We start from the raw sequence: 14,937 nt of genomic DNA, 5'->3' as shown, positions 1-14,937 counted from the left end.
TTTCTAGAACAGCATGGTACATTTCATTTATCTACAGGGGAAGATAGTTGAAAATATAATAAACCAGTCTGTACTATTCATACACATATGCTTGTCAAGATAAAATGTGATGTTAAAGGATGATGTTAACAAGTGAGTTTAGATTCACAAACATTGTTCACTAAAAGGAAACAATACATAACAATTATCACTTAACATTATAACATTGGGATTATAGACATAGTGAAAACTTAGGATGTTTTACATCCTTTTAAAAAGTAAGGTGCCCCCGTAATTAAAGAAAAAATGATGTCCTTTGTTTAATATATCTAATATCCCTATTTCTCTATTTCTTTCTCTTAGGATGTAAAAAAACAACATTTTACAGTAAATATTAGCAAACACCTCTTAGTAATGTATTATAAGTAAATATTACCAACAGAAATAAATATTATTTTGGGAGTTGAAAGAATTTAGAAATCTGGGAAAAAAAAAAAAAAAAGCTACCATACAGTAACAGCATACAACATCTCTGAGAAATGGTACTAGAACTTCTTTTTTAATACTGGCAGAACACTTCTTCACCACACAATGAATATATTCACCTAATAAACAGCTCTAGTTGCTTAAAAATGAGTGGTAGAAATCTGCCTCTCTCAAATATCCACTGAATCCTTGATGTTTCCTCTTCTTTTGAGGATCTTGCCAACTTATTCTGAAATCCTTACATAGAATCAGCCCCTGGGGAATCAGTGACCTAGGGGATTTGTGTACATTTGGAAGAAAGGCCTGAGGAAAGCAATGTGAGAGAGTCACCAGAAAAATATTATGTGGCCAGCCCCAAAAGGCCTCCCCAACATAATATGCAATGAGTAGGGGCCCATCTTCTGGCCTTTATGAAGTTTAATCTTCTCATTAGTTTGAGCTTACAGAACTCCAGAACTAAGAGAGCTGAATGAAGAAAACTACCGCAAAGAAAATACACAGAAATTCAGAACCAGTCAACTCAAGTTAAACACAGAACTGTCAAATGGATGAGATATTCATGTTGTATGCTACATAAAAGTGGAATCATTCTAAGACTTTAGAGCAGGGCACCAGAACAAGAGAAATGGCTTGACAGTGAAACACTTACTAGCACAAGACACTACTAGAATATAAAGCTTGTCTGTCTTTGAAGAGGACCAGACTCAAGGTTTGCTGGTTTAGGTCGTCTTTCCAGGACATAATAGAATAGACAACATAACTTGACTTTCAAAACTTGTTTGGTCAAGCTCTAACCCTTATCCAAACAGAAGCATTCTTTCTTTAGAAATAGAGTTTAGAAATAGAATATTAGTGCAATTTCACTTAGTCATATCTCTACTTTGACCCATAATGTGATGCCTTGATGGATTAATTCTCTGAACATTATATTTCCAGGTTTTGGGGGAAAGAAAGTGAGGAGTAATAGTAAACACACACACACACACACACACACACGTGTACACATGCACTACCCACCCACCCACACACACACACACACGTGCACACATGCACCACCCCATTCTGGGCTGTATTAAGTCTGAGGTGCTGAGCAGTCTGTCTCTACTCCCTTTGTACCCACTTAGCATAACTGACTTGCAGTTAGGTAAGGCTTTGTCATTTGCCCTTCTTTGTCTGTCTCTTTGGCTTTCCCTATCTCTTTCCTTGCAAGTACTAAGGTAGAAACAATATGTGTAGTTGTGCTATATAGAACAGCCCACTTCAACAGCACTTGACAAGGGTTGACTAGCAATGGGCATATACAGCCCTATTAGCTCTGCTGCAAATAACTCAAGTCACAGCAGAAACTATCTCATAAAAGGGTCAAGATCTCTTTCAGAACAAACCACTTATAAACATTTGAACAGGAAACTGGTTGAGGATTTTAAACAGAGACATGAAGAGTTTCTAATATCACCACTATCTCTCTTAGAAGAGAGAGCTCAACCCTTACTTTAAACCTCTTTAAATGGAGGTTGGAGAAATCGATGTCTAAGTCATCAGCCACTGGAGGAAACATGCAGGCTTCCAAAGTATCATTTTTATATAATTTTAAATATTTAAATGCTTTATTAGTGTTTGAATACCCACTTTTACATAAACTTCAGGAAGGCAGATATTCACCATGGCGCATACTCATATTTGTTGGGCATATTAGATTTCTGTGCTTCTTTTCTTCTTAATATACTTAAATCTCATTTCTAAAGTATGTCTATTGCATTACTAGAAGTGATTATATATTCTGGTTTTCAATCAACTGGTTTACTTGGTTGGATTGACTATAAATTTGTTGACATATATTGATGACTCCTCATTTTCTTGCCCAGGGATCATTTCTTCTACTCATTTATTTTCAATCTTTCTACTTTCTTATTTGACAGTATCCTATGAGCAGCAAAACAGAGCACTCTGAGCTCATAAGAAATGGTGTAAACTAATTAGCAGATTTTATGATGAAAACTATTCTCCTCCCATGTGATCATTCTGGTTGGATAATAAACTTTGTAAAAATATACAGCTCTTACCACACTAAGGCAATATCTCATTCAAATACACTCCTATTTTGCCTTTGACTTCAGTTCATAATTGTGGATGTGGTTCCAATGCAGAAACAAACTGTCAGTTTGGGGTGAGGTACTGCATTAAAAGTAAAATAGTCTAAAAAATGGATTTTGAGTTAAAAAAATCTTGATCTTCTTTTACAGCTGACAGAAAGAAAAATAGCCCTAATAAGATGTGCTTGAAAATGCTATGACTGAAAAGACAATGTATAACTGAAATATAGGAAAGTTGGAGAAAATTCTCCTCCATGCAGGTGTGCAGAAGCACTGAAGGGTAACTAACGAACCCTAAATAGAACTGTTGACTAGTGTGTTATGGGAAGAAGATCCAGAAATAAGAGTGAAAATCAGTGCTGGCTCATTGCATCAGCAGTGGTCTGTAAACCCCCACCGCTACAGTTTCCTTTAACAGCAGGTGTATGGTTAGACCACTCTAGCTTCTTGCCCCCTAGTCTGGTACAGAATGAATCCATGTTTTCTCCATGGATTCATGAATGACCACAAGTCATTGAAAGATGCATTTAATACCGTGGTTGCCCTGTTTCCATTATTATCAGATGTTCCTATGTTGGAAATATTATCCAGTAGTGTACTTGTGTTTGCTTACCACAGGTAAGATTTGCTACCAAAATTCCATGCACAAAATTACAAAATAACTTAAAAGAATGGGGTGAAACCAAGATCAAAATTTCTATATATTTGTAGTCTTCTCTATGAAAGCAGTTCATTCACTTTAGTACTAATGACCAATGTAGAAATATCACAATGCAAAGTATTGCCAACCATCCTGACTAAAGAGACATAGATTAAAAACAAATGACTGAAATGTCATCTATAAGCTCTCCACCATGCATATGGTAAATTCCTTATGAATTTGAGTACATAACTTGAAATATTGCTCATCATGACAGTATACATAACCTTACACAAGAAAGCATTGAACATATTTAACAATTTATTTCAATTTTTAATTATTTGGAGATGGCATTTAGTCTTAAAATGTATAGACATTTTATAGCTTTACCTAAACAAAAATAATATATTTGTCTGATTTATTAACACCAGAGGCATATTTTTTATTCTGATGAATATGTTCATCCATCACTGCCAGTTAAAATTATAAGTATATACTATAATAAAAAATATCCCTATGTGGAAATAATAGGAAACAATACATTTCATAAAAATAGTATTTAGCTTGCCATATTCCATTACTGCAGACCAATTACTATGGTGTTGAAGAATTTATTTAGGTTGAAGAATATCTGCAGAATGGAGTCAGGAAAGTCATATTTCTCATGTGTTTGGGCAGACAGTTTCAAGAATATCAGAATTTAGATTATAGAGGAAACTAAAAAGACAGAACTTTTTATTATAAGATGAAAGAATAAAGGATCAGAGGGCTACTTAGAGAAGCCATTATAAATATAAAGTATGCATATTTAGACAAAGATAAAAAATCTTTATAAAACCATATAAAAATAAACATTAATGACAGTTAAAATGGTTCATTTAAGAACACAAGTTTTTCTTTATTATGAGTTTAAATTTCAAATAGCATTGTTGACACTGGTCAAATAGTATGCACTAAAATATACTTGGAGCATTAAGTATGTATAGTTTGAATATTCATAAATGATGCTGAACTAACATTTTCTCTTTTGATAATTTTATTTTAGCAATAAAAAAATGTATAGATGTTAGTCAAATTCATGTTCCCAGTAGATTTTAAAAGCTTGAAAGAATACATTTGTTGAAATTTGCATTTGGTTTGGAAAAATGTCTGTTTAACAATTGAACATGGTCATATTTTAACTTTTAAGCTATCACACTGAGAAAGTATCAAGGTATTGTAGCAATTTACTCTTAGGAACATTATGCCGGGCTTTGAAATTCAAAATATAGAATATTTCTTCTTGGATTATTTTATGATCAATGTACAGTCTCTAAGCAAGGAAAATTAAAGCTGTCTGACAACTCATAGAAACATCACTGGCTGTTAAAGATGTAGGAAATTGCATAAAAGCATGAAAAGCACTGGGCAATTTTGCAGTTTCATCTCTAAACACAATTGTAAAGACGTCTGTCTTTCAATTCTTTCTCCCTCTTTCTTCAGAAGCATGGCCTTTTAGTTCTTGCCCTTTTAAATAGCTTTGCCTACTGTAGCTTTGCTTCTTAACGTACTGGTTGATCTTACTAGGCAAAGAAAGTATTTACAGGGGGTGCTTGCTTTTATCCGTATTCACAGAGAATGCTAACAAATTAGAAGAAACTGCCAGAGAACACCACATACCTTGTCCAGAACATTACAATGGCTTCTGTATGCATGGGAAGTGTGAACATTCCATCAACATGCAGGAGCCGTCTTGCAGGTAACGTTTTCAGTCCTAAACTTTTAAAATGCATAAGGTAAAACTAAATTTTAAATGTTTATGGAGGCTTGGTGACATTCAGCTTGAATGAGTGATCAGCAGCAGAACATCTCTCTGCCTCTCCTGTATACACACACACACACACACACATATGTGTGTGTGTGTGTGTGTGTGTGTGTGCAGGTGCATATATGTGTATGTCCAGGGCAGCTGTGCAATCAGAAACCATAAAATGTGTATGCCTTACACACTCCAGTACCATGTAACACATTGCCCTATACACTCTTCTAGTGGAATTTAAGATTGTACATTGTGCATTACAATATCCTTAAAGATATAGGCTACTCGTTATTATGTACTCTTTTCCTTGAACATAGAACAGTGCTTGAAACTGTTTATTAAATATTTCTCGAATGAGTGAATGCTACTTTGGGGAGGTGATCATTTCAAAAGTCCTTCAGACCTCCTAATAAATATCATTCTTGGCTTTGCCTGGCACTCACTGTTTCCTGTGGATTTGCTATCCACAAAGCCTTGCAGAGTGAGATGACTAGTCACATTCTGTAGTAGAGACACAAAGAAAACTTGTTCCACAAAGGATTTCCCCCAAGCCTTCAATTTGTACAGAACACAGTATTTGTAAACACAATAAAGTGAAGCACAATAAAATGGAAGGAAAGAAAACAAGAAATTGAGGTTCTGGGTTTGGTTTATAAATATCTGATGAGTATTTCTATCTGGAACATAGTATAATTATCTCAGAGATGGCCAAAGTGGGAAAAAATGTATTTTATTGAAATTAGCATACAAGTGGCATATGACAAATTAGGTGAAGTTTTACTATATAAATACATAAAAACATTCTTTCTGGTTCTCTCCCTACCCCCATCTACCACTGTCCTCCCTTCTAGGTTCCCTTCACCATAGGCACTAGCACCTGCCCCCTAGTGAAACCAGACAAAGTGCACATATTGAAACTGTTACCTGCTGCTCCCACCTTCCTCTTCAATCTTCATTATTAAGCCCTTCCTGAGGCAGAGAGCAAAGACTTCAGGATATAGTTAGGAGAAATTCAAAGTCTAATACTAAAATAGTTCCACAAAAATCAGTGACAAGTCGATCCCCTTTAGTATTTTTTTCTTCCTGAGCTGCTTCCTCATTTCATTGCCAAATGCTAATTTTAGATGCAGAGCTCTACCTGAGCTCGTGGTTGGTAGTTGGGTCAGTGAGAGGCAACAACATTCGTTCCCAGACGACTCATACATGGGCCTGTTTTGCAGAACTGTATTAACCATCATAATTACTTTTCATTCTTTAATCTCTTTTTTTCTATTTATTTGCTTATTTACTTTTTGGGTTTGAGATGGGATCCCACTCTTTTGCCCAGGCTGCTTTTGAACTTTTGAGCTCAAGTGATCCTCCTGCCTCAGTCTCCCAAGTAGCTGAGACTGTAGGTATACACCACTGCATCCAACAATAATTACTTGTTTCTAACAAACTCTAACTCCTCAACATCAACATCAGAACATGATTTTATGATTAGCACATTAAATAAATGACTCTTGCTGTACCTCTGGTTTTAATGTTTTTCAAAAAAATTTTTCCCTGATAATAGAGGATGCTTTTCTTTGGGGTTTTTTCCTCCCATGTGATGAGAAACAAACTTTTTCCCAAGTATATGTGTTGGCTTAGGTTGATTAAAGAGAAAATTAAATAAAAGGTAAAGCTCATCTAAAAAATAAAAACTGAATAATTATCTCTGAATGTGTATCCTCTTCTACCTCTATTGTCATAAAAACAATTTGTCTAAAAATGCTATCTTCAAAATTCAGTTTTAAATATAAAAAGGAACCTCACATCTTCCAAACTACAGATAAGTTGAAAATAAGTAACTGAGAACCATATCTACAAAGTAGTGTTTATTCCGAAAAGGAAACACGCCCCAACTCCCCCCCCCCCACAAAAAAAAACCTCTAATTTCATGGTGAAAATCAATGCTTATCAGTCAACTATAAAAATGAATTCAGAAGCTACAGGTAATGGGGTACTATAATTTCTTCCAGGTGTGATGCTGGTTATACTGGACAACACTGTGAAAAAAAGGACTACAGTGTTCTCTATGTTGTTCCTGGTCCGGTACGATTTCAGTACGTCTTAATTGCAGCTGTAATTGGAACAGTCCAGATAGCTGTCATCTGTGTGGTGGTCCTCTGCATCACAAGGTCAGTAACTTTACTTGGTGACTTAAATAAAGGGATGCATTGTTCCTCTTTTTTAAAATGAGATCTGTTTTAATGTCTTAATAAACTCCGCAGCTATCCATTCTCCCTAAGTCCTGATTCCTCATCAAAAGACCTTCTGAATAACCAAATGGAAAGACATGGATTTTCATGTTGGACTGCTACAACTATTTTTCTTGCTTTTGCATTATGATGAAGATGATTTATTTTATAAGCAAAGGTCTTTTTTAGCCCCTCTAACAAACAATGCTAACCTGTGTTTAAATTTATCTTTCTCTTTTAACTAACAGTCTGTGTAAATGACTAATGTATCCTTACCTATCCAGATCAGTACACCAAATGAAAAGCAGGTATATTTTATACAAGGCCCAGAAAGATATTAAATTGTAGCTCTCATATATAGCACTTATATTTCTAAATGTAAGTCTCAGTTATAACAATCTTAACATACTTGATATAAACAAATACTTTGTATCTTAAGATGACAAAATAGATTTTTATCAAGAAATTAAAAAATCAGTATAGTGAGAAAGATTAGGTTATAGTAAATTAAGACTTTCAATAATGGAATCTTTAATACAATGCAGCAAATATCACAACAAACTTTTATATCAAACTCCCAGTTCAATCAGAAGGTAAGTTTTCCTAAGGAACAGGTTGGGAGAGAATGGTGGTTCTATCCAGTCTCAACGGGAAAGCAAACCATGTAATGTCTGACTTTGGGCTTGGAGTAACTGATGAGACCAGGGACTTGCCTAACTTAATTAGTGTGCAGATCCATGGTAACCAAGAATTAGATTCTAAGCCAAATGCCTATCATTCACCAGAAATGTTTTTGAAGATACTTCTTTCTGACCTGATTTCACTCTCCTTTGAAAAGTTCCAAGGAAGTTCTTTAAGATTTTTGCCAAATCCATGAAGCATTTACACTTTCATTCATTTGTATAGCTCTCCAGTAAATCAAAATGATTCCCAAAAAATTATTTCCAAAGAACAAGAAAATAAAAAAGTATTGTACCTTTAGAAAATAAAGGCCATAATCCACCTCACTATCTGTATTGCACTGTCTTCTTTGAGGACAAGTATGGCATTTGCTCTTGAAAAAAACGAAATATGATTCATAAATCCTCACCTGACCTACAGGCTTAAGGGAAGATCATCGACTGCAGCTTTGCGCTGCTCTAAACCAAGCTGAGTTCATCAACTCCACTCTCATGTTTAGATGGCAAGTGAGTCAATGGATTATATTAAAATAGATTCTGGGGAACATAAAGATAACTCAAGAAATCAAAAATACTGAGTATTAAAAAGGAAAAGATAGAAAAGAATCTAAAACACAAAAAGACTGTGCTTACTACCCTAAGGGTCTTGAGCTTTCTAATATATAAGCAACATCAGTACATGAAAAATAAAACTCATCTTTGATGGATATGGTATCATAACAATTTGCTACTTCATATATTTTTTAGTCCTTCTTTTTTTGCTACTTCCTATATTTTTTAAAAAGGCAAAACTTTCCAGCAGACATTTTCAACTTCGCTGTTAATTACAGTTCCATCCCTATACATAATAAAAACAAATGGGATATACAATATACAAGGTTCTTTCTTCACCAAAAATTGCGTGCATGTGCATGTGTGTGTATGTGTGTGTATAGACACTGTGTGTGCACAAATACACGTACGCACATTTAATAACATTACAAAGAATAAACAATTATCCTCATTTTTGAGGTAGAGATTCTGAGGTATGAGAACTTAGCAAAGCATCTAGTTCACAGAGTTGGGTGATAAGAAAAGAAGTGTCCAGCTGTCTGGTGTCATACCTGTACCCTTAACCACTGCTCATACTGCCCCTTGCCTGATTCTTAGCTCCAAATCAGAATAAACCATATTTTCAAGCATATGGCCTTTTTCATTTTCCATGTTAAAACTGATCAAAAATCTATGTTTATTTTTGAGAAGGAGCAATAGCATTTGAACTAAATTTGCATTAGTATAGTGTACTTTATAAGTCTGTCCTTGGATCACCAAACCTTCCAAAGCCTTTCCAGGAGTCACACTGGTCAATGAGCCACACCACTGCGCAGATCCAGCTACCTTGGGTAGATCCATTTTATTCATTCTGCCTAGAAACCAAACATCCTAACTAGGCCATTCCCCCTCCCACTTGAAACCCTCCTTTCCTGGTGATCCCGCACACTTCTTGTCCAAACTTATTTCATAATATCCAGGTGCTAAAACATTTACAAAATCACACCAAGCAGACATCTGCTCATTCTTTGCGATTTTCTTTCTTGCCTGATCTCTTCTCTTTCTTCTCTCTCTCTCTCTCTCTCTCTCTCATCTTTTTACCATCATCTTTCATTTTGCTTTATTTCTTCATCTTCAAACACCTTCCTTCCTCCTAAATAATATGTGTCACAACAAATATGGACACTAGAGACACGTTCCAAAATAAAGAGTTGTCCTGTTGAGAAGTTAGATTTTTAGTCTTTTTATCTCCCACTTTCTGGGAATGTGATTTCCTGCTCCATGTTCATTTATGACAGGTATATGTCAGCACCAATCTATACACACAGACACACTTACACATACCACACACACGTATACTATGTACGTGTCTGCATATATATGTGTGTGTGTTTGTATATATTCTCTGAGAACCCACAGCTTGTTATGATGGGATTTTATGAGAATTTTATATTGTTCCTACTTGCATGATCAAAGCAATCTTCTATTATAAGAGAAAAAATACTAGATCAGAGATTTTCAGATAATTTCACTGAATATTAGCTTTTCATAGAAGCTACATAATTGGTACCCATTTAAGTCTCCAGCTGATAGTATTCATGCTCAAAAATGGTATTAGGCTAAACCAAAACAATATTCCTTCCCATTATATATCAGGTATTAACAGTTGGCTCATTTTCTGGTGTGATAGAATTTTAACTCGTGGAATTGAAATGTCAATATAACATTCATCTTTAAGACATTTAGAATATGAAATTGTTGAAGACCTTTAAAGCAAGATGCGATGAGCTCACGACTTGCTTGATTGCATTGTGCTGAGTTTGTTCATTGTGCCTTAATGAGTAAGCATTTGAGGACAAGGTAAATGTATTCCTCTTCAACTTCCACTTCTGTTCTTCAGTTCTCAACAGAAGCTTAAAGACGACCTCAAGGAGAAGCAAAACAAAGTTTCTAAAATAATTCCAGCTTCTACTAGTACTTAATTCTTTCATCTGAGACATTTTAATAATTTGCTTAACCAGCTTCACTCTGTAATTGTAGGACCAAACTTTAGGTAATCTCATTGGACTAAGATCTGTAAACTTTCCAACCTTCTAGGAAATGCCCCAGAAGCAACAGAATTCACAGACAGAAGCAAAATACAGGGCACTACAGTTCAGACAACACAACCAGAGCGTCCACGAGGTTAATCTAAGGGGAGCATGTTTCACAGTGGCTGGACTACCGAGAACTTGGACTTCACAATACAGTATTATAGACAAAAGGATAAGACAAGAGATCTACACATGTTGCCTTGCATTTGTGGTAATCTACACCAATGAAAACATGTACTACAGCTATATTTGATTATGTATGGATATATTTGAAATAGTATACATTGTCTTGATGTTTTTCTGTAATGTAAATAAACTATTTATATCACACAATATAGTTTTTCTTTCCCATGTATTTGTTATATATAATAAATACTCAGTGATGAGAACAAATTGGCATTCTTAAATCTGCGGTATTTCATAACTCTGAATATAACCCCACTAGTACAATCTGTACAGGTGCCAGTATTTCATCTCTTTCCACATCTGGAGACTGCACATTAGTTTATACAGGACTCAGTGGCTAGGTTTTGAGTGATTCCAAGATCAAGGGAAATGATGGTTATTGGAAAAGAGAAAAAATAATTTACTTTATATCGAGTGAGGATAAAATATTTCAGATCTTTGAATCATCTCTATTTCATCTACTTTCTTCCCTGGTCTTCCATTTTCATCCCCAGAGCAGAAAATCTCTGGCATATAAATTAGATCAAAGAAGAAGGGGAGGGAAAGTGTTTTATAACTCATAAAGGAGAGGGAAAGAAGATATTGGTTTTTATTTGGGAAGCAGCCTTAGAAGCTCCCAGTTAAGTGTACATATCCAAAGGATCCTAAGTGAGTTAATTATTAGGTATACACACAGTGGAAAAATCTATTCCATTTAGGTGAGTGGAATTAACAGTGAGGGAGGAAATTTAATGACATCAGTGAATCATCAAAATTGTGACTTCTCAGAAGCCCTCCCTATATTTGTAGTATGATATTTTTGAGAAGAAGTTAGGCTTACAACCAAATAACCCATAAATAGCTTTATGACTAATGAGACACCATTATTTAGGTTGTCATTAAGACAATGATAATATTGCATGAAAACAGACAATTCCACAGCATCTGAAGGATGTTACTGGAGTCTGGTGTTGATTTTTGTTTGATTTGAGCATATGAATAGGTATGGCCACTTTAGGAAAAAAATAAATTATGAAAGTTCTCAAAGAATAAGATTAAAATAACAAATCAAATAGTTGCCTTATTATATTTATTTCCACATAGCTTTCCATGACTTATATAATAAATTTAAATATAGCTTTCTTTGTATACTTCAAATGACCTCTCTGTCTACTAAAAGGAATGACAGTTCTATGTCCAAAATAAAAGGACACAAATATCAGATCAATATATTCTGAATACAAAATTATTCAGTGAAAAATAAATTTTCTGAAGTGATGTATAAGGCATTTGTTAAAATATAAAGGTGACAATATAAATGAGATTTAGGACTTTGAAAAATCTGGTTTTCCAGGTCCACCATTAGTTTGAAGAGTGTGACTGTATTGGCATAACCATTACTCAAGTTTTTCTATAAGCCAGTCCTATAATACTTGGATAAGACAATTCCTTTTACACTGCTGCATGGAAGCTTCATTTGATTGACATGTGCAGAGATAAAACTAACCCTGAGATCTTTTGCAAGGTAGTAGTTATGGCAAACAAACTCTTCTTCCTCCTAAAGGAGGAGAAAAAATTTAGTAACAACTGAGATATGTAGAGTTAAGGAGAAACAAATATTGCAATGACTTTTGCTTGTAAGTGTATAAAATGACTTGCATGGTTAAATATTGATGCATTACTATCTATCATTTTTTCTCTCTCTCACTGGAGATTAAACCCAGGAGTGCTTTACCACTGACCTAATCCCATGCCCTATTTTATTTTTTCATTTTGAGGCAGAGTCTTGCTAGGTTGCCGAGACTGGCCTTGAACTTGTGATCCTCCTGCTTCGGCCTCCTGACTATATGTGAATTTTTATCAAAGATCATAAACCCAAGTGTTAGAAAACTCTTTTGTACACTCCCACCCACCTCCATGCTCACCCTCTTCCTGAAGGAATTCCTTTTAAAAGCTGCGTAAAAAGTCTTAAATGAGCATATACCACATGCCAGGCACTATTCAAGATCCTAGGGAAATAAAACTGAAACGTTCTCTCTCATGTAAAGGAACTCATCATGCAGTACCAACAGATAATCATCCATTACCTGCACATTTCTTATCATTTGAAATTTCATTCTTGGACAATTCTAATTTTCTAAACAATTCTTTCTCACATTGAGTTGAAATTCACTTCTTTGTGGTCTCTCTCCTATTTTTACTGTCTAGAAGAAAGGAATAATGACTTATGTATTTGAAATAAAGACCCTAGCCCTCTTCAACTGTTTTCTTCTCCAAATGAAACATCTTAATTTCCTCATCTGCTCTTCATGTGATATGTTTCCCACATCTTCATCATTATCATTCTCACTTGTCTTTACCTTGATTCTACTTTGTCAATAGACTTCTTTTAAGTTCAGATTGCACTAACTACCAAAATTGTGTCGTCTGACCAGTGAAGTATATGGCAGAAACTGAGGACAGCAGTTTTGACTGACAGTCATGGTTTCTAAATTCAAGTCCCACATTGACCATAAATTTGCTATGGATCCACAAGCAAATCATTTCACATCTCAGACCTCGGTTTCTTCACCTAAGGTCACTTTATCTCTGTAATTCCAAGAGTTTATATATTCAAAGAAAAAAAGTACTATGCTGCCCAAGACCACATCATTTTTGTTGTTTATCCTAAATTTAAATTCAAACACTGTCAACTACTAAGCCACGTCACTCATTTATTCATTTACTCCTTGATTCATTATGAACTTATTATACACAGTACATTTACTGAGGGTCACCAGTTGTAAGCACTATGCTGGGCCATGAGATGACAAAATATAAATAAGACAGAGTCCCTGCCTGAAAGGAATTCACTCTCAGATCATCCTAGTATCTTGCATAAAAGATCTCACCATCTGAAGAAAGAGATAGGGTAAATTAAAAAATATAAAGAAGGCAACACAGACCATGGTATTGGTCAGTTCGGATTCCTGGGGGACTCTCCAGGCTGGCTAGTTGTGCCCCTTCATGGAGTGACACTCCATTATTCCTCACACACACTTGGCTGTCTTATTTCTAAGATCTTGTCCACACTTCCTGCATACTCTCAATACACCTTCCTCTTCACAACATCCAGAGCAAATAACAGCTTGTCAGTGTAGTGTCCCCTCTGTAACTCCCTTGGCAGTCGCCTAATTCTGTTATGGGACTCCCCAAGTTCCTCCTTAATTGTCCACACAAGCCTGTCTTGCCCTTAGCCTGGAAGCAATGAGAATCCAGAAAATTAATGGCTTGCCAATTTTTTCCATTTATTTAACAGATACTTATTGGGAGCCTACACCATGTCAGATGCAATTCTAGGTGTTGTGATATAGCAGTGAGGTAGGAAATAGGCCTGTTCTCTCAGGCTTACCTTGTAACACAGGAGGTGAGGGTGGTGAGAGAAGAGGATTCATCAAGCAACAAACAGCACTGGAATGTTTTAAGTTCTGCTCAAAGAATAAAAAAATGAATGAGGTGATTCAGGGTGACATTGTGGTTAGTGGAGATTGGGTGTCTCCAATGGGAGTATGATATTTACAAGTTGGCCTCTGAAACAAGGGAGATGTGGGTCCCAGCCTAAGCTCCACTGTGCTATTTAACCTTAGGTGTAATTTTTTTACACCTCATATTTACAATGGAGAAAGAAGATCTTCCCCAGTCCCACAAGACTAGTATGGGCTCAGAACAGTGACATGCACAGAGTAAACTTTCAATGTATGAGAATTATTTTTTAGGGATATGATAAATATTTTTTGTAAAAGTAAATATATAAGAAGAAGAAATCATGTTTCATCAGCCAAATGATGGATGATGAGAATCATACAATCAGAGTTAGCACTGAACAAGCATGAGGACTCCCAGGAGTACCTCTTGTCCCTGGAGATGAGAAAGCTCATTTTGGTTCTGAGGAAATATAGCAATATAGAGTTAAAACACAATCCAGTTCTCTAGGTTTTATTTTTTTTTCCCAAAAGCATCCACTGGTACTGTGTCTGAACAAGAAAGGAAATCATTCTTTATTTAAAAATAGGTCTATCCTGATAAAACAGATATTAATCCTCCAGTGTGTTTCAACATGCAGGATGAGTGAGTCAATATTGCAGTGACTTTGCAGGACCAAACTCTTTCCCTGAATGGATTCTCAAGAAGCCAGTGCAGACAACTGAAATACGACAGAGACTATCTCAAAGTCATATTAAACTCTGCTAATATTTGTCTTCAGATGTGAT

At 35.4% G+C, this 14,937-nt stretch overlaps 1 protein-coding gene across 2 annotated transcripts in view; it reads left to right on the top strand.

The window, feature by feature from the left end:
* TMEFF2 (transmembrane protein with EGF like and two follistatin like domains 2) overlaps positions 1-10,909 on the top strand; it is a 237,046-nt gene extending 226,137 nt beyond the window's left edge. Inside the window, exons 8-11 of one of the 2 annotated variants that reach the window (XM_079132593.1) lie at positions 4,388-4,411; positions 4,813-4,936; positions 7,000-7,158; positions 10,527-10,909. In XM_079132593.1, the coding sequence (XP_078988719.1) occupies positions 4,388-4,411; positions 4,813-4,936; positions 7,000-7,158; positions 10,527-10,623 (404 nt within the window). In that variant the 3' untranslated portion in view covers positions 10,624-10,909. The remainder of the gene's footprint in view (positions 1-4,387; positions 4,412-4,812; positions 4,937-6,999; positions 7,159-10,526) is intronic. The other variant, XM_079132594.1, reaches the window with a different exon arrangement.
* The last annotated feature ends 4,028 nt before the right edge of the window (positions 10,910-14,937 follow it).

This window comes from Sciurus vulgaris (genome assembly GCF_902686455.1).
Source record: "Sciurus vulgaris genome assembly, chromosome: 3".
Taxonomy (NCBI): Eukaryota; Metazoa; Chordata; class Mammalia; order Rodentia; family Sciuridae; genus Sciurus; species Sciurus vulgaris.
The sequence above is the reverse complement of the archived record's forward strand: the minus strand, read 5'-3'. Positions and strand labels throughout refer to the sequence as shown.